Source organism: Bombus bifarius, unplaced genomic scaffold (assembly GCF_011952205.1).
Source record: "Bombus bifarius isolate JDL3187 unplaced genomic scaffold, Bbif_JDL3187 scf7180000008199, whole genome shotgun sequence".
In the NCBI taxonomy this organism is placed as follows: Eukaryota; Metazoa; Arthropoda; class Insecta; order Hymenoptera; family Apidae; genus Bombus; species Bombus bifarius.
In genome coordinates this window covers 174,222-193,533 of record NW_022884505.1, presented here as the reverse complement: position 1 = coordinate 193,533, position 19,312 = coordinate 174,222, and the positions used below count along the sequence as shown (strand labels likewise).

Genomic DNA, 19,312 nt, shown 5'->3' with positions numbered 1-19,312 from the left:
AACACCTAGTGCAAATTGAAAGGACGGAACAGGGACAGTCGCGATACAACAGAATAGTAAAAGGGAGGAATAATAAAAGAATAGTGAAAGGAAGTAAAGGAATATCATGGAAAATACAGGTCATTAAGAAAGGAAAGCGAAGCAGAGTAGCCGAAGAATATAATGGAAAAGGAATGAATTAATAAGGTAAAGTTGGAAGAGGGGAAGGTAGAAGGTCTCGTGGAAGAATGCTGAGGAATTGAGAGAGAAGTAGAATTAACCGGAAGGATGATCGTGCGGGGACAAAGGGAAGGAGAAGTAAAGGGACGAGGAAAATGGTAGAAAGGAGAAGGAAATAGCTGAATAGGTTTCGCGAGTATTTTAAGTATTTGAAGTATTGTAATTACGTTACGTGACTTTGACGTATCGCGTTGCTACGTGTACACACCTGTCCATGGTCACCGGACATTTTAATAAAATTTGGATGCAAGTCGTCTTAAACGTAATCCGCATTAATCGCACGAGGAATTATATAGTAACTCGTGAAGAGAATGTTTCCATCTCGCTGCGACGGATGCCATCGATGTCCTCTAACTCTTCAACGTGTATCGACTTTATCGCGAAGAAATTGAAACCCCAGCAAATCTGACCGTGCTTCCCAAATCGTTAAAGAAATCCCTCTGCGATACGTAGAACGTCGAAAACGTCGAATTTATTCATAAACACCTCTACGAATCCATCCAACTACTACCGTGATCCCATAAATAAACAAGAATTTGAATGGGACGATTTTTTATTACGAAATAAAATAGTATTTATCGATTGTTTGTAATCGAAACAATACGTGAATGAAACAGTACGTCAGAAATCCTAAGAAAGTATTTTATATTCGTTTTTCATCCGCCCTTGTGCAAATATCACCGCTTCGTCTAATTTTCATAGCCTGTCGATACTTTTCTTCTTTTTTTAATATTCCTGCTGTAATCGTCTTACAACTTCCTTCTAATAATTGCCATAACCGTTTCTTCGACTTTTCGCCACTCTTCGTTTATTCTTCCGCGTATTGTAACTCGTCTCGCAATTTCTCAAATAGATCCACTTAACCAACCATTCTTAAATCGGTTCATTCGAGTTATACAAACACGTATTTAATTCCGTACTCGAACGTTATCGTAGAGTAGCTCTAGAAAAAGGAAATTAACCGAACGAAATCAGGCCGGAAGATCGTGCTCGCGTGGTATCAATCTAACGACTAATTTTCCTAAAAATAGCTAACAGTCCGGTGATTTATGCACGGGTCGTATATCGATTTTATAACCGCAAGCACGCGCCAATGACTTTTTCAAGGCCGAGAGTAGAAGAAAATAAAGTTTCGTGTCTAAATATAAAATCATGCGCGATAATAATCGAACTCTGAAATCGTGACGCGGTAACGTTCGCCGAGTGGAATGTGACACGCGCGTTCCCCCGAGTCTCTTACAGAGATTAAAAATCGATCCGTCCTTAGTCCATTCTAATTCGCATGAGCCATCGACTGATTAAAATCCGCTCCCCGGATACGACGACAGGGCCGTACGCGTGTTTGCGTCTCACCCTCGCCGTCACCCTCGCGTCTTGCTGCACCCTCTTCTTCTCTGGCCGCGGAAATTGGACGCGATTTCGACGACGAGATCAAGCTAGCGTCGAATGGAACGAAGAACGAAAAGAGAAACGCCACGTCGTCCTTTGCACCGTAATAGACAGACTCTGTCGCCGATCTGACGCGCCAACAAAATTTCATTGTGCAACCCTTCTCTCGAGACCGACGCTGACCAGATCGGGTGGCCGTGCGCAAATGCCCGTGCACATGGTGCACCGTGGCGTGGCTGATTGCTGGGAAATTTTATATTTCACGCTTGTATCGCCCGGTGGCTGTCACACCGCCAGGTATCGACGTCACGATCTTAAATGGTACTCCTTCGTTCTCCTTTTCTGTCTCGCTGCGTTTCTTTCGCTACCATTCGCGCGTCTCCCTTCTCACGCGCTTATCGTCGAATAGTTTGAAGATTTACTCGGAAATTCTCGTTGCTTTCCGAGCGACGACTCAGGTCAGATCAAGTAGCGTGAAAAGCAAGGGGAAGCGTTGATATCGTTCGAAGTTATTTCAACGAAGATATTTACCTGCGGCTTTTCGCCGCTTGTTGACCGACGAATAAGTTCGGCTTAAATAAACGAATTAAGTAACGAATAAATACGGCTGAAAGTTCGACGAGATCGGATTAAAAAGCGGAAACACAATTGGAAAAATAATTGTGCTTTATCAGAGTAGAATCGAACAGGACGCGCAACTACCCTCCATCTTCGTCGATTAATCACACGCTCGTTCCACTCGAGGCGCAAAGGCACAAGACGAGAAACATCATCGATCACTCGATTTGCCTGCACGTTCAGCCATCAACCGGTGCTTCTCAACAAGCTTCGAAAAAAGGCGCACGATTTTAATAAACTTTCGTCCCCGATAAGCCCCCGAACGTCCTTTATCATTCCGTGGAAGCTCTCGCGTCGGCTTATCGTTCAACTTTTTTTCCATCCTTTCCATCCTTCCGTAACCACGGCTTCACTCCATCGTTTCTTTAATAACCGAAAGGCTCGATTGAAATTGTTAACGAAGGAGCACGAACTATATAGAAGGGAACAGGATAGAGTATCGTTGAACGAGGAAAAAAGAAGAGTAGAAGGGACGGAGGCGGAAGAAACAGAGAGAGAGAGAGAGAGGAAAAAAAAGCAAATTTCAAGCATCGACCGTACTTCCGTAAGCAGCTGATGCCTGAGAACAGGCGCCGCGGCGTCTAGACGCCGGCGGGAAAACCACCCCCGTTGTTTGGCTCTGCGCCACCCCTTCAACCCCGCCATCAACCTAGGGGGAAAAATAAAGCTTCGACTAGATTCAGATATGCCATGGCCAACCGAGTCTTCTTCGTCTTTCCTAACATTTTTCCAACTCTCTCGTTTCTTTCTTTTCTCCATGTTGTTTTTTCGCCCTTTCACAGAATTATATAAGATTATCGTAGATTATAGTAGCTTCTCCGTTTCGTCATACTTTTATATCGCACTCTGAAAATCCCTCTCCCCTATTAATCAACGTAGGTGTCTTTTAGAATAATAAATATTAGGTGGTGGTGAAAAGTTTCTTTCGCTTTATAAGGAAATAACAGACGCGCGATATTTTTTCTTTTATATTATTTTATCGAATAAATATTATACTGTATTGAATTTTGTTCTAGTGCTACAAAATGGATCGTGTCATGATTCGATGAAATAATATAAAAGAAAAGATGTTGCGCGTCTAATATTTCCTTATAGAACGAAAGAAACTTTTCTAATAGATCTGATAGATTGATTTTGATTGATCGTTTAAACTTGACACGCGCGTCTCGTAAACAGTGGCTGATCGCGGATAGAAATAAGAATTGAAATTATATTTAAGAAATAGGAATTTTTACCTTCGATGTGGCAAACGATTTTCTCGTTTTAATTAGCGTACGCGGATGTCTTTTATAGACGAACGATTCGATTTGAAAATTTTTGATTTATCTTGAATTATTTATGTGGAATATTATATTTTATTTTGCATCGTTTAAATCGTAAGTTGGGAATCGATCGAAGATGAGAGTATTCATGAATACATATTAAATCAACGATAATTCATGGCGATGACGAGAGAGGCCGGTTATGAGGGAAAAAGCAAAGTTATTAATCAATGTTTCACATTTGCGGATAACGATTTCCGTTCATATTAATTAAAATCCAATATGCGGGCTCGGCTTTATGGCTCGGTACCTGCAATCTGCCCGACCCGGCGAAAATTCACGTTAACTTTCACGTGGCTGTTTCGTTTCGTTTTAATCGAACGTTAATAATGGCTTTCTTTGTTCTCCAATTAAATTAAAAGCGGTGCCTTGCAACTAATAGAGACAGGATATTGCAACTATAGATTGGAATATTTCATTCCAACGTAACGTTTTATTTGACCGCTTCTCAGGAAAGGTAAATTTTATAGTCAACTATAACATACGAAAAGAAGCAACTCTTTGCGAGTTATCGCGCACGATGAGAGGAAAAGAACAGTTCAAAAACGTTGATCGAAATCGAATTAATTAAATCTCGTTGCCACCTGACAAATTTAACTTCCATTCGAAGCGCTAAAACTTGGAATATTAGGATTCAGAAAACAAACTTCAAATATGCAAATGTAAAATACCAACGTTTCAAACGGCAGCATCTGACGTATATTCCAGTTCGTTTCTAAATGTGGAAAATTTCAAAATATTACACCTCGACCGTTCGAATCTAAACCGCTCGAAACTGTACAACATTCGACGTTCAAAGTAGCCAGATTTCAGGGATTCGCGGTTACTGACGCGGAAACCTCGAAGCGACAAAATTGCAGCCATTTTCAAAATTCAATTGCCAATTTTCTCGTTAATTATTCGCTCGCATAATTGATTATTCGATCGCCAGCACCAACTCTCGCGCGATTCAACAATAGCGAAACGTCGTATAAACGTAAATTCGGTATGACGACCGCGATTCTACGCGAGCGGGTAGCTCGGCTTGACAATTTGCCGTGGCAAAAATCCAGTGGCGCGCACTCGTTGCGTCATTTACAGGGCGGAGCAGCGCAATTTGAATTAGTTTAACGAGACACGGCCATCGAAACTATTCCGTGGGCCGACACGTTGCGCCATAAACGCGTTCCGTGGCTTCTGGGCCCTTGAATTTACGTACGTACAGGCGCGCGCCCCACACTTGCCAACTTATTGCACGTATCCAAATTGCCACTGGCCGGATTTCACTGTGTTTATCCGGCTAATTTATCGCGCGATACCAAGAACGGTAAGCGGCGCTCGAGCGACTCGAATTACTCTCGTTAATGAAAGAGCACAGGTACGAAGAGCGCGCGATACTTGGAAATTGCTTATCGTCGCAGGAGCAGAACGGAACTGGCGATTTGCGGGATTTTGGATTGCGAAAGAATTCAAAGACGCTGGTCCATCGATGTACACGGCGCTTTTCTACGCGCTAAATTATAACGCAATTTGCGCGGTAGTTTTTACGCGCGATGGTAATTTACGGGGCCAGTCGCGAGTTAGCGTTGTCACGTCGCAGACACGGGGAGTGGTGAAATGAAGAAAATCGCTGGTAGTTTTCTCGCGTCGTTCGAATGATTTCGCGTAAGTTTAAACGTCTCACGAGCAAGGTAAGAAGAAATTCAGACTAGATATACTGGCAGAGTTTACTACGTGAATCCAACAGAGTGACAGTTAAGAATGTTTTTTTTTTATTTGAAAGTAGATTACGATCAATTCTCATTGAGAATTATAAATAAATTAATCTGGCGTGCTACTATAACGTTCGCGTTAATTTCCTTTTCCCAAGGTTAATATTAAATTAGACCAACATTTTGCTTTTTGCTAAAATCAAACTCTAAAGCTAAACTCTGACTCTAAAATTCCGCAAAAAATAAATTGCACAAATTCTCTTGTAACGTTAATATTTATAACACGAAATATTCATTTCGGAGCATACGATTATCGTTTAATCGAGAACCAAATCCACTTATCCCGTTACCTGTACCTTACGAAGTTAATGAATTTCGCTGACGAACCTCGCTCGCGTAAGAAGCGAACGAAATTGAATCGAGCAACGGGTACTAGCAACCGTATCGTGACCACAATGCGTAGTCGCGGTGATCGATTAAAACTGTAAGGTAATTAGCAATTAGCGGGCTCTTCTGCTACGGCTAGACAGGAGCAGACGACGACTGGTCGTTAGGTCCGCAGGGGTTTGCATAACGAGCATGCCAAGAGTTAAAATGTCAGAGGGTTGAGGCACGTGCGTACGCCGATAACCCTAATAAAGTCGTTATTGCATTACCTCGAGGTCCGTCACTCGAGGAAACTCTGCAGCTCGCCTCCGCTTCTTCTCTCTACCGTCGTTCCTATTTCTTTCTCTTTCGCTCTTCCAACGGAGGCCATAGACAAGGGAATCGAACTCGTCGGCCGGTCAACAAGATAAACTAGTTTATTTCAATGACCGCAACGTAGGTAGCCCTCGTTTACTGTCTCGTATTATTTAGTAGACGACAGGCTCGATGCTGGAAGACCTCCGTTTGGGAATGCTGCAAATACGAATCATGTGGCTGAAATTGAAATACGTTTGATGGAAATGTGTATTGGAAGCGAGTATGGTTGCTCGCGAAAGTATTGGTACGTAGCTTGCCCATATGTTTTTTTCTTTTTCTGTTTTGGATATATTGGATGTTGAAGTTTCATTGGCACTGTAATCACACGCAACTGTCGTGATTATGTTGGTGAAATTCTTGACGATTCCGGGAACGTATGTGGAAGTTATACAACAAATTATATGGTTAACGCTAGAACTATCACACCAGTCAAATGGACTGGTTTTAAAATTTTATTTTAAAATTCCTACTTCGTGTTATATTTTTCTCCACAATGATGTAATGACTTTTGCAATATAATGTATAAATAATATAATGAATTTTATTTTGTTTTCTATGTATGAAAATAATTTTATATCAAGGCTAGTTATACCAATATCAGTGAAAATGACTGGTACTCGTCAAAGTGTAAAGTGCTGCGATCTGTTTATCGAAGCCCAATTAACCAGTTTCCTCGTTTTCCACGACTTGCCACGCGTTTTTCAAATTTTTACCGCGTATCGTTCGATACGACGATATCGGTTATCAAGAAAATTCCGGATCGATCGCTGGGTCGCTAGATGCTCACTAGAAATACCATAGCAGTGAAAATGACTGGCTCTACAATCTTATAAACGTGTCAAACCTCGTTTAAGGATCCAGATGGATTAATAATACGAAAAATCTACTACTTTACATGGAATTGCTTCTGTAAGAAAGTAATAAATCGATAAATATAAAAATATTCTATTATCGCGTATTTGTTAAAGACCAGTCATTTTCACTGGTTTTGGTAGAAATAGCTTCGTGTTAACTATCGATAGTTCTAGCGTTAATGTGGTATATACACTCGTGCCTCGATTTACTGAAAATTACATAAATAAAGTCTATCGGTAGGGAAGAGAACATATCGCAAATGAAAGCCAGCACGTATGAATTTTGAGAATACATATTCGTTTCAAATATCTTGACGAGAAAAATAACGATAGAGAGATCTGAGAAAATAAAAGTAAATTTTGTTCGATGCCACTGTCGCTACTGTAATTCAAAACAATCAACATTTTCTTCTTAATCCGAATTTGAGAAAACATATTAGACATGCCATTTAAAAACCTGAAAGTGACTCTAATATCTCGGTAAAAGAGCAAGGTAATAAGAAAAACAGATTAGAACACTGTATAGACATCGTGTAACTCTCGTTTGAAACGTTTTTTCCTACAACGAATAACATACGAGTTATTTTAAATGATCGTGTCAGGAGACTCACGTTCTCTGTACGTTCTCCAGTTGGTTTCAAATTTCTCTGTTTTCCAGCCACGAAATTTCAATATGTTCCGCACGTAATGCGCGTAACGGTACATTCGTAAAAATTTCTCGCTCCGAATGTTTGAACAATTTCACCAGCCACTGCGTGTAATATCACGTTGTATCGGATTTGTCCCGATTCCGTTGCTCGCGATAGACGATCGCGACCGAAAATTGTCCCAAAATTGAAACCCATTGAGAGATCGCTTATCTTTTGATTATCGCAACGATATATCGCCAGCCCTAAACACCGATAAACACGTTACACTACGAAATACACGGGTTTCTTTTCGTCTGTGACGCCGTCGATTGCGTTGGACGGAAATTCCTCGTCGAGCTAGACACGTTCGGTTCGTGTGCAGAGCGTTGATCGAGAAAATTAATTGCAGCGCTGCGAGGGAATTCGCCTGTCGCCGATGCGCGCCACGACGACTACAATTAAATATCGCGAGCGTTCGATCCGCTGGCGCGCAAAATGCCGCACATACGCGTTAATTCTGGCGAATATTCGCCGCGCAAAGAAACGTCACGATCCGCCAGAAAATAGAACGGTGAACTTTCGATCGAAGGATTTAACGGATGATCGTATCTCGCGATCGAGATATTGAAATCTCTGGCTTTGGCTAGCGCAGCTTTTATGGAAGACAGGGCAGGCGGTGTTTCGTTTGAATTCGACTCGCTGGCCGCGGTTTTGCTGGCATTTATCAATGGGCGAATCTCTCGGTAGAATTAGACGGCGGATATTTACGCGAACCCGCGGTTCTACGAACAGCATGGTGTGAAAAACGCGCGCAGTGAACTGTTTCATCTTGTCGAACGTTGTAACGAGCGCTATGGATGTTCTATATTCATCGTATTATACGCGTCTATTCTGCATCTTCAGGTTCACCATCCAAGTGTAATTTTTATTCCCAATATTGCGACAAACGATCGCTCGATCCTCCGCAATGGGTTAAGAAAAACAGATATAGAGGCTGGAAACAAATAAAATACAGAACCCGGCGAAACGCAATCTGTGATGAAAGAGAAATTTAATAACTGCGCGTAATAAATCGAACGACTGATGCGAATAAGAGGAAGACGCGATATGCAATGTACGATGAAACGCGGATCTAATAACTCGCGTTGCTCGGTGCACACGGTCCTCCACGTGCACAAACTTCCTGGATTACAGGAACGCGTACCGGTTATATATCCGGTTACACGAGCTTCGTTTGCTCGCCGGTCCAGTCACATTGACTCGCGAGTCTGCAAGTAGTTAGAAGGGAAAAAGAAATAGTTTGCCGTGCTACGCCACTGCACGGAATATTGATCGACGGGGTGCAAAGAGACTCTTATACTCGACACCAGTCGTCAGCCAACCCTTACGTAGGCCCTCGCACGCTCGCGGCATACCTTGCAAGACACCGCCGATGGAGTCGCCATGGAACGTTAATTTTTCCGCCGTATTTCAACCTCGCGGCTAACTTTGTCAATCGCGACAGGCATAATGGCCCGTGGAACTCGATGATCCTGCGGAGGGCCATCGACGATGTTGAACAGAGAATTTGCCCGGCATACATTGAAAAATGACAAGAACGTTCCGATATCCATCTTATCAGTGCTACTTTACACGAGAATGCGATGCAATTGATAAATAGTGCAGTATCGTAAACTATTCTAATTAGTTTATTAATAATAAATGAATTAAACAGGTGTTAGTTAAGCAGAAAACAATGGTTATTTAACATGAACCAAACAAAACAACGTATTACAATTAAGACAACGAGATAATTAATTAACAACACAGATTCAACTGTCTCTCAACAACAACGCTAACAACCCTATCTTGACAACGCAGTCCACGCTCTTTGGCTTCTCAACTGATACTGCTGTTATGTCGTTTATGTCCCATAGCAACCGCTTCTTTATAATTCTCACGACACTACAATAGTTTTAGGAGAAGTAATCGTTGTTGTAATAAGAATCTTTATCGCTTTCCCTGCGGGATCACGATGTTCCGCTTCCACTCGGATATTCCACGTACCATGGAGTATGATAGAATAGAAACATAGTAAATTTCATTTATATACATCGAGGGACCGGGCGAATAACATGCAAAAGATAAAGATAAGAGAAAAATATAGATAATAAAAACGTAAATACTTTTCGCGTATTTCACGGACTCTAAGACCTTTTTGTAGCACTCGTTCTAGGACTCTTTTCGCATCCGCCAGCGAGGTTCGCTCCGTATTTGCCGTTGGCGAGAAAAGTTTCAGGGTGGCAAAAAATCGTAATTTTGATTAATGACAGTTTGCTGTCTCGTTAAACGCGCTTCCATTCCCAAGAAGCGAAATTTTGCAACGGGAAGGGCGAGGCTTCCGTGTCGAGGCCACGGTCTCCGTACCGCCCCCGGCTGTTATTAATTTTTTCAATTAAAAATGCCGGCAGTGCAGTCGGCTGCACCCGTTGCGCAAGAGTTTTTAACGGGTCGCGTTTCGTTTCCAACTCGCGTGAAATTTCTACCTCGGCTATCTTGCCGTTTCTTGTCGTTATCCCTTTAAATTTTACGCAATCGTAAAATTTGCCAAGGAACACGCGGGCGAATATTCTTCCTTTTCGTCGTCGCAATTTGAAACAACAGACTCCCGGTGATAACGCGAAATGATGGAAAATTGCGAACGAAATGTTACGCGTTATGGCAACGTTCGCCCTTAGCGGATTAATATTACCACGATGATGATCGCTTCCTCCATTTTGCACTAAAAGTTAGTTAAACGAAAGTGCAAACGAACAATCACTCGGAGATCGAACATCGGATACTCTACAAAAAGTGGTATAAAAAATTCTCCAAGAACGTCGCAACAGAGCTCCGACAATGTTCAGAAAGATGCGGCAAAAGTGCTCCTTGTTCGATTCCTTGAACGTTCGGTCTACTCTTCGCGAACGTTTGGTCGCGTTCGTCGTGAAGACGCAGAGCGACCGCTCGAACGGTGAAATTAAATATTCCTTTCGCTAAATATTTCTCAACTTCCTGTCTAACATCGGAACGAACCATACGACGCGTGTACAATGGTTGGAATCGCCGAACAAAACCAACGATAACTTCGTATCCGTCGAACTGTGATTAAACCAACCTGTAATATAGCGTTAACAATCGTTCGGCGAAACGACGATTTCGAAGATGACGAAGCGGAAAGGGGATTTAATATTTCAGCAGGGCTGGCGTGTAACATCGAGGGACATCGCAGAGGCTAACAAAACGGGCTAGGGCCGAAAGGTAAAGCGGCTTGGTTTCTGTCGTACATATTTGAGAGAGCAGAAGGGTTGGAAAGAGAACAAGATACAACAGTCGATGTTGGTTCGCGTCCAATGTTCATACGTCGCTACGAATATTATGCATTGCGCGTAGATATTCTATTCGAAACGGCTGGCATGAATATGTAGGGAAGCACGGCATCTCTGCTTCAGGGTGTCGGCCACCCTTGCATCCCCTCGGCCGTGGCAGAGGTCCCTCGTGAGCTTGCAGTCACCGAAATAGCTACATTTGGCAACTTTCGAATTTGTTACGTTGTACGACGATCGACTCGGTGGAGAATATCTTCGATGGATCGATTGTTTTTATTTATAAAAGAGACGCTTTTGTTCGACAAAAGAGCAAAGGTTTCGCTTCTTTTCCTTCGCTTTGTGAAATCGTATTATAAATTCTATGCACTTGCCGTCAGGCGATTGACTGCCGAGACTATTCTTCTATTTAAAATCTTAAATGGATTTATCGACTGTCCACAGCTCCTTAGCCTTATCAAAGCCCTCCACACGCACCATTCTCCGGTTCTTTCTTCTTATTCTACCGTCCGTCCTTCCTCTTCAGATTTACCCACGTAAACGCTGTATCGGTTGCGAGTTAGGCGACGCTTCGTGCAACGAAGTCAACTCGACCAGCGATCTCGGAAAGAAACTGTACGAAGCCTCGGCTGACCCGAGCGTAGCTTTAGTACACCCTGTATATGTCCAGGTGTTTGTTGCATCGTCTAGCAGCGACTCGTGTCTCATAGCCCCGACGCTTAACTCCCTTTTATCGCGTAGAAGTTTATCAATAAGTAAATTAAACAAATTAAACGATGGTTGAATAAAACCGAGCCTCCCGTTCATCCTGCTGCGGAAGAACTTGCTTTGTGAAATTTTAACGAATACCAGCGACAAATCCTCTTGAAACGTTCGTTGCGTCATCTTTCGACGTCGAGTAAGCTTTAAACGTTCGACTTTCTTTTCCTTCGTACAACGAAGTCGCAGAGATACGAGAGGAGCGTAAATTCTCCATTTACGTTGGATTTGGAAGAGAAAAAGTTGCCGACTAAAAGACCCTACCCATTTCCCCTCCACTTAATGAAATTAGGTATATCACTTAAACCTTTAATTCGTCTCACTCTGAAAGAATTTCATTTATTCTACTCTAGAAAATTCCGCTTCTCTCCTTTACGCAAATTGAAAACATTGAAGTTTCAACAAATACCGCGAACCAGCCCTTTCAACAGTCGTCTTTACGCCGTCTTTTGACGTCGACCGAGGTTACGATTAAGCGTTCAACCCTTTTTCTCTTCGTATAACGAAATTGCCAGGGACACGAGGGGAGGAGGAGAATGTAAATCCGCAGAGAGAATAATAACTCAAGCCGGCAGCCAAGAAGAAACGCCAGTTGTATTCATTAAATCGTTCTACTTCCGTGCAATTCGTTCTTAGAACGTGTACCATGGTTTGGTAACCGCGTGAAAAGATTCTGGGTGAATCCCGCAGGATCCGATGCATATTCGATTGGTACCGGCATTCGGGACGTCGATCGATCGGACGAATCTCGGAGACAACAACGACGACGACGACGACGACGACGGAGGCAATCGGATCCGGTGAATGCGGGAAAAGGTGAAGCGGAACAATTAGGTGGGTAAATCGAACTTCGAAGGAGGAATGTCGAAACTGGTAATCGGGGAACACAGTTTATCTTCTCGATGAGGAAAAAGTGGAAGGAAAGTGGCGCACGATGTAACCGATGAATATAGAGAAGATGAAAATGGAGGAAGGAAATTGATTCAATCGCAGAGTCTTCCAGGTAGTAGTCGAAGAATATCATTTCCTTCCTTCGTAAGTAGAATAGTAGACGCGGCGGTCATTGAAAAATGGTGCGAGAGGGGAATAAATTAATCGAAATAAATGTGAATATTTACATACAAAATTGTGAAATTTATTAAAATTAAAATTATTTCAATTTATTCAAATATTTACGTACAAAATATTCGTATACCAGGCATGTAAACATGAAACCGGAATTTTTGTATAGAAAATACACGTTTATTGTATGAAGATGATTAAAAATATTTTATTCGAAGTATTGGCCATCGCTAGCTGTACAGTTTTCCCGCCTGTCTGGCAATTGGTGGATGCCACGCCAAAAAGACTGTCGCTCTTTCGAGGCAAACCAGTCATCCAGCCATTTTCGTACATTTTCGTAGGAAGCGAAGTGCTGGTCAGAAAGTGCGTGTCCCATCGATGCAAATAAATGTGATAATTAGCGAATACGCAGGGACGAGTATGTATTGGGTTGGCAACTAAGTGATTTTGTCATTAGACGGTATTGACAAACCCCGCGATCACTTAGTTGCCAATAAATAGCGAAATATTAGGCGTAGAAACGAATAATTGAAATTTTTCAGTGAAGCTGATTAGAGAATAACGCGGCAGGTTGTTCGATCGAAATATTCGCCGTTGCTCTCTATTATAACTTTAAGCCATCCATCGTCGAACCAACGACGAATTTTATCGCGGAAAAAGCTACCACTGTACCGTCTAGACCGCATGTAGTCTTTAGACAAGATCCGATCGTCGAGTATCTTCCCCGCTAATTGGAAGAGGATTCGTCGGATAAGGCGTGTTGCATCGATCGAAACAGGTAGTAATCGAAAGGAGTAATATCCAGTGAATAAGCTGGCTGTCGCAAAACTCGTTATGATGTACTCTGTCGTAGCAGCAGTTCGAGGCTTAGCGTTATCGCGCAGCAATTTCACGGAACGTCCGTCTTAATCAGTAGCCTGACGATCGGATCTTGTCAAAATTGTAAAGACACGCGATATTCTTCCGTGATTCTCTTACAAAAAGCAAGAAGAAATACTTGGATCGAAGAACGAGCGGTATTTGTTTTTTAAATAAACGTTGAATTTCGCTGTAAAATTGGAATTGTTCGGTCGTACGCCTAATACGTAATCCCGAACTCGTTTAATTGCATCGCGTACAGTTTATCTCTATTCCTCTTCGTAATACAGAGTTTAAAAATACATTTCTTGCACTTTGGAGCTTTATATAAATATAAAACGGCTTTCGAATTTTTATTTCAAATGGTAATAACGAAATAAGTTACAAATTACAAAATCTGGTACAAGCGCTTCCACTGGTTGCACGCTCAGAGTTGTAATTGCGCGTCATACGGTATAGTACCATTATGAAAAATCGTAAAACTATAGTGGAAGGATAATTTGTAAGACATTCTTCGGAACGACGTTACAGATCTGTGTCCGAACGTTGTTGATAGACAAGGTTACACGGAACAATGACCACGAGATACTAGAAAATCTGAGACATCGCTATATCGGGAGATGAGCGTTAAAGTGGCTGCAAAACAACGTAAATCTACGATAACATAGAACATTATAGAACGGTATAAATCAGCCAGAATTTCTTACAACCTCGTTCCGTTCTTCTGGAACGGTTCACCGACTGAGATTCAATTTTTATCGCCTCGAGTCACACCGTAATCGTATATCACCGTCGAATAATACGTATACGAGTGATCTGTAAATAATACGTGGAACTTAAGCGTGGTACAAATTGCTTTCCAGCGGTCGGCCGAGCGGCTTTAGCGGACGTGCAACCTTTCGCCAGCACAAAGCGCCTCTTCTACCGAAGAAGCTTTTTCCGCCCCGTGCTTTCTTTACCGCCTTGCCATTTCGACGGCTTAAGGCCTTCCGATGCGGCCCTCGACCAACGACCTTCTAACAAGATATAATATTTATATCAACCGGTGAAATATTCTCCCCTCGTCGTTTGTAAATATGGAGGCCGTTTCGTTCAACAGCTCGGTAATTTGGTCCTGGCCGTGGTAATGGCCAAAGGCATAATAATTCCGAGTACGACACGCTAACTTTCATGGTAGTATAATATACCAAGACTATTGCGACTCGTCGTTGGTTTTATGGAAATGCAATGCCATGTGCCGCTACAGATTTGATTCGACGTGGTAGTAAGACGTTATTACGTTCGTCAAACTCGTGCTACGTTCTTTCGGTCATAATCGTATTTTTCGTAACGTTAAGAAATATCTCGAGCTTGGACGTATGACGGAACTGTTATTGTTCGGTATACATGTTTTTACTCGTTGAAACAAGAACAGCATTGAAGTACAGATTCGATCAGCGTGTCATACTACGTGTCATACTACTTCCAATTTTGTATTAAACGGTGAAAATCTTTTTGCTTGCCGAAAGCACAGTAGGTTTCAATTATGCGAATACACCAAGACGAGTTAGGTCGATAAATCGACCAGTATTATACAACACGAATTTTCCTTCCAATTTTATATTAAACATTAAGACTTTTTTTGTTCGTCGCAACAGCAATAGCATCGAAGTATACAAATTCCCCGGTCGTCTGTAAAAATCCAACAGCTCCATGATCCCCTCGAAACCATCGATGAAATACACGTCGTAATCAGTTCGATCCGAAAGGCACGGCGTGATGGAAAGTCGTATTTCCGGTGCTGGCATTCTCTTGCACGTCCTTCTTCCCATTTACATTTATATCGACATTTTTCATTGTTTCTAGGTGTGTACGATCAGCTACAGAGATGGACATCGCGTCTCTTCTTCATCCTGATGGAATCCATAGATATTATTGGCTTGGCAAGTGATTGCGGATTTTGTCATTACCACCTAGTGAAGTGGTGTTGGATGTAACTGCCCAAGAAATACTCTTGATCAACAAAAAAGGGTTTAGTTAACAATCAACAATCAACAATCAACAATCAACAATTAACAATCAACAATCAACAATCAACAATCAACAATCAACAATCAACAATCAACAATCAACAATCAACAATCAACAATCAACAATCAACAATCAACAATCAACAATCAACAATCAACAATCAACAATCAACAATCAACAATCAACAATCAACAATCATCAATCAACAATCAACAATCAACAATCAACAATCAACAATCAACAATCAACAATCAACAATCAACAATCAACAATCAACAATCAACAATCAACAATCAACAATCAACAATCAACAATCAACAATCAACAATCAACAATCAACGGTCAACGGTCAACCGGTCAACCGGTCAAAGGTCAACCGGTCAACCGGTCAACGGCCAACAATCCACAATCAACACTCAACCATCAACACTCAACCATCAACCATCAACAATCAACGATCAACAATCACGCTTCTCGAATGTGTTTGCTTCGCTGTTACGCTGGAGCTTTCGCATTCCGCAATTCGGAACGGAATGAATCTTTTGTTAAAAGCCAAACGGATTCTTTTCTCCCACTACGCACGCGTTTGTTAGATGTTCGCGACCGTTGCGGCGTATGCAATTTTCAGTATATTCGGCGAAAGAACCGTAGGGATATCGATGGTGCATTAGGCATGGTTTGCCTTACGCTTTGGAGGTATAGCGCTTTGCATCGCGAAACCATCAGAAAGTTCCATCGTCGAATACCGCCACAGTCTTATTCGAACGTACCACATTTTCGGCCAAAAAGCTTATCTTTGTAATCGCGTCGAGTGTATCAAAAATAACTGATCAGTCCCGCGTTCCATTACCCATACTAACTGTCTTTTATACCACACCGCTCTCTATTATACCACTATATCGTGCGCCGCAGGTTACTTAATTTTGGTCGCTCATAGGAGGACTCATAGGAGGCTCGGTGATCCAATTATCGTGGTGCACCGCGAACGCTGAAGCACGGATGACGCGACACCCTCCGACCATCCCTTTTCACGTCGAAGGGGAAAACCAGGCTTGCCGCTATCTACGTTGGTAACGATCCTCGAACGTAGAACGGATGATGTCTCGCCATAGGCAGCGAGAATTCCATTCCGCTGACGGATATCAATTCATTTCCTGCGAAAGCTCGCAACTGCCGTATTAAATCGCCGTATCCGAATGTTTGCGAATCTTTCTTCGCCTTTGCTTCGCAATTATTCTCTATAGTCTGTGATCTCTATCGACCTGTTTCTAAGTGTGAATGGAAACTGTCTGTGCTTGTATGTGTGAGTGAGTGTGTGTGTGTGTGTGTGTCTGTATTACGATACCGTTAGGTTGAACGAGATCGTCGTATACAATTTAGATTCATCGCGATACGTGACGATCCGAGAGATTGAAAATGAAGAATCGCGCACGCGAAAGAATTACACTGTCTCTGTATTCGATGCTTCGTATAAGAAGGGACGATATTGTCCGCAATTGCACGATCAATCTCCTCGTTCGCCAATGAAATCGTAGCGTGTACAGGGAGCGGCCGAATAATGCACGTACGAACGAGCATAAGGTGTGCACGATAATAACCCGATGAAAGAGTAAGAAAGAGACGTACAAGAAGATTTTTTCGTCCGAAAAAACCGAGCTTGAGGTTGAATAATTATCAGCCAGGTATAGGTAAGCAATCGGCAGGAAATAATCGTACATGTGAAAACAAATGAAAAATAAGGAATTTAAGGCTTCGTTTTCAAGACGATAGAGTACGATAAATTTTCAAATTTAATTCTCTCGTAAACCAAGCAAACAAAAATACATGTTCCACTGATCCTCGCTCGTTGAACAACCTCTTGCCGATTATTCGCTCTTGTCCGGCGTGGAATCGGTCATGTTCATGTATAGTTGATAAATTTTCAAATCCGATTTCCCCGGAGAAATTTCATTCTATGTTTTCTTCTTATCTGTGCATAAGTAATCGCCTTACGGCCGCCTGTACATTCCGCCACACTCTCTACACCTGTAACTTCCTACATTATCGATCTCCTGAAATTGTTCAAACGCATTTTCGCAATGCGATTAGCCTGATCAAGACCTAAAATCCATTAGTCGATAGATCGAGACAGCGAATCGCGTAAACTGGAACGCAGAAGCGTAAAATATCTATCTATCAGTCGGTCGCTGAAAACGTAATAATAGTGCACTCGCATCTGCTAGTGTGCGTTCGTCGTTAAAAGATTCAAGCTCGTCCGGAATTCTTTGAAAATGACCAGGATATAGAGGAGTGGCGACATTCGCAAGAGAGAGGGTTGCGATTGATTTCCTCGGAGCAATCGGATAAATCGGGCGACGTCGGTGGGCGGAACAGGCCGCGACGTATATTCGATGCGACACACAATACCGCACAGTCGAGCGTATTCTCGATGGAAAATAGAAAGCTCGCTTACAGGCCAAAAGTGAAACGATCTAGAAAACTAGGAGGCACGCGCGATAAGCAGCAAATCGTTGCTACGTGACCATCCCCTTTGCTCTACACGCATCCAACGTTCGAATCGGTCGGGAAAATTATTGTAATCTTCGGCAGCGCTTTCGATACCGGCGTAACCGGCCCGGCCCGGCCCTGTGTCGTCGAACGCTCGATAAAGTAAGGATATTCCACTTGCTGTTTATTTTCGGCTCGATAGGCAAGAAGAAGTATGCCGCGCGAAGCTTTTTCATTCTCGTAGCTGGCGGGAACGATCGAAAGGTGTACTCGTAGAAAGGTCTTGGTGATGCAAGCTCCTCGTTCCATTGGCAGATAGTAAGAAAAGTTAGAGGATATTTGTATTTAGATGGACGATTCTTACGGATATTTAGCTCAAGAGAAGAAAATGTTTAAAGAGGCGGATGAAACGGGGGTAGCGGAATGAAAGTCAATTTTTGCGGGTGCACGCGTAACTTCGTAGAATTCCGCGCGCGTGTATAGTCGTGGAGTTAACGCCTCTGTTAAATTACGTCGATCTGGACAAATACTTAGCGAGAAACGAATAAATTCTGAAGGTACACGAACGTTGACATATTCCACGGTGACAAGCTTAAACAACGCGACACTTTGTTCTACCGAATAGTTGCACGAGGATACAGTTCTCCTAAGTTGTGCAATTAAGAAAGAACGAAGAGAAACTAGTAACGAGTGTAAGGATCAGAACGACGTGATTTGTTAGAAAAGGGTTAATTTCATTGCTAAAAACGCCGTCTTCTAGGATCGCGATAAATCTGTAGAAATGTTACTCTTCGCGTGTTTAAACGATCATCGTCGTACAGACTCGTTAAATAGCAATTTAAATAAGAAGACGAGGAAATGAAATAGAGCAAAAGGAAGAGACACGTGAAACGCGATAATATTGCTGCAACGCGGACCGTATCAGCTCGTGAACGGAAAATATCGAATATCGATTTAACCGAAGGCTCGAAACCTTGGCATTGAATTCACCAGCCTGGCTGCCTCTTTTGCCTTCGCTCTCTATCTCCTCTTTATTTTCCGGTACGCTTTTCATGCGTTCCGCTTTTTCTTCCCTTTTCATACGCGCCATTGTTAGACTAGACTAGACGCTCTGAAACTACTTTTCACCCGGGGGGCTGCAACCTACACGCTCACCGCTTCGCAATATCAGCCTATATTTTGTCGTTACGCCATTGTGGCCCCTGCTGCAACTCACGAAACCCCGGTATCCCTTGTTTTCTTTTCACCTACGCTTCGGCGAAGCTCCGCGGTTCTTCTTAATACCCGGTGTCATTCCGTTGCCTGGTCAGAAGGCTTGGTTCCTGG

At 42.5% G+C, this 19,312-nt stretch overlaps 1 protein-coding gene across 3 annotated transcripts in view; it reads left to right on the top strand.

The window, feature by feature from the left end:
• LOC117210028 overlaps window positions 1–19,312 on the top strand; it is a 60,294-nt gene that overhangs the window by 36,038 nt on the left and 4,944 nt on the right. The window contains exons 3-4 of one of the 3 annotated variants that reach the window (XM_033452608.1): window positions 12,260–12,403; window positions 15,335–15,581. The exons of 1 other annotated variant lie outside the window; for it this stretch is intronic. In XM_033452608.1, the coding sequence (XP_033308499.1) occupies window positions 12,260–12,403; window positions 15,335–15,465 (275 nt within the window). In that variant the 3' untranslated portion in view covers window positions 15,466–15,581. Of the gene's footprint in view, window positions 1–12,259; window positions 12,404–15,334; window positions 15,582–19,312 lie in introns of those variants that run through there. One more of the 3 variants, XR_004488026.1, reaches the window with a different exon arrangement.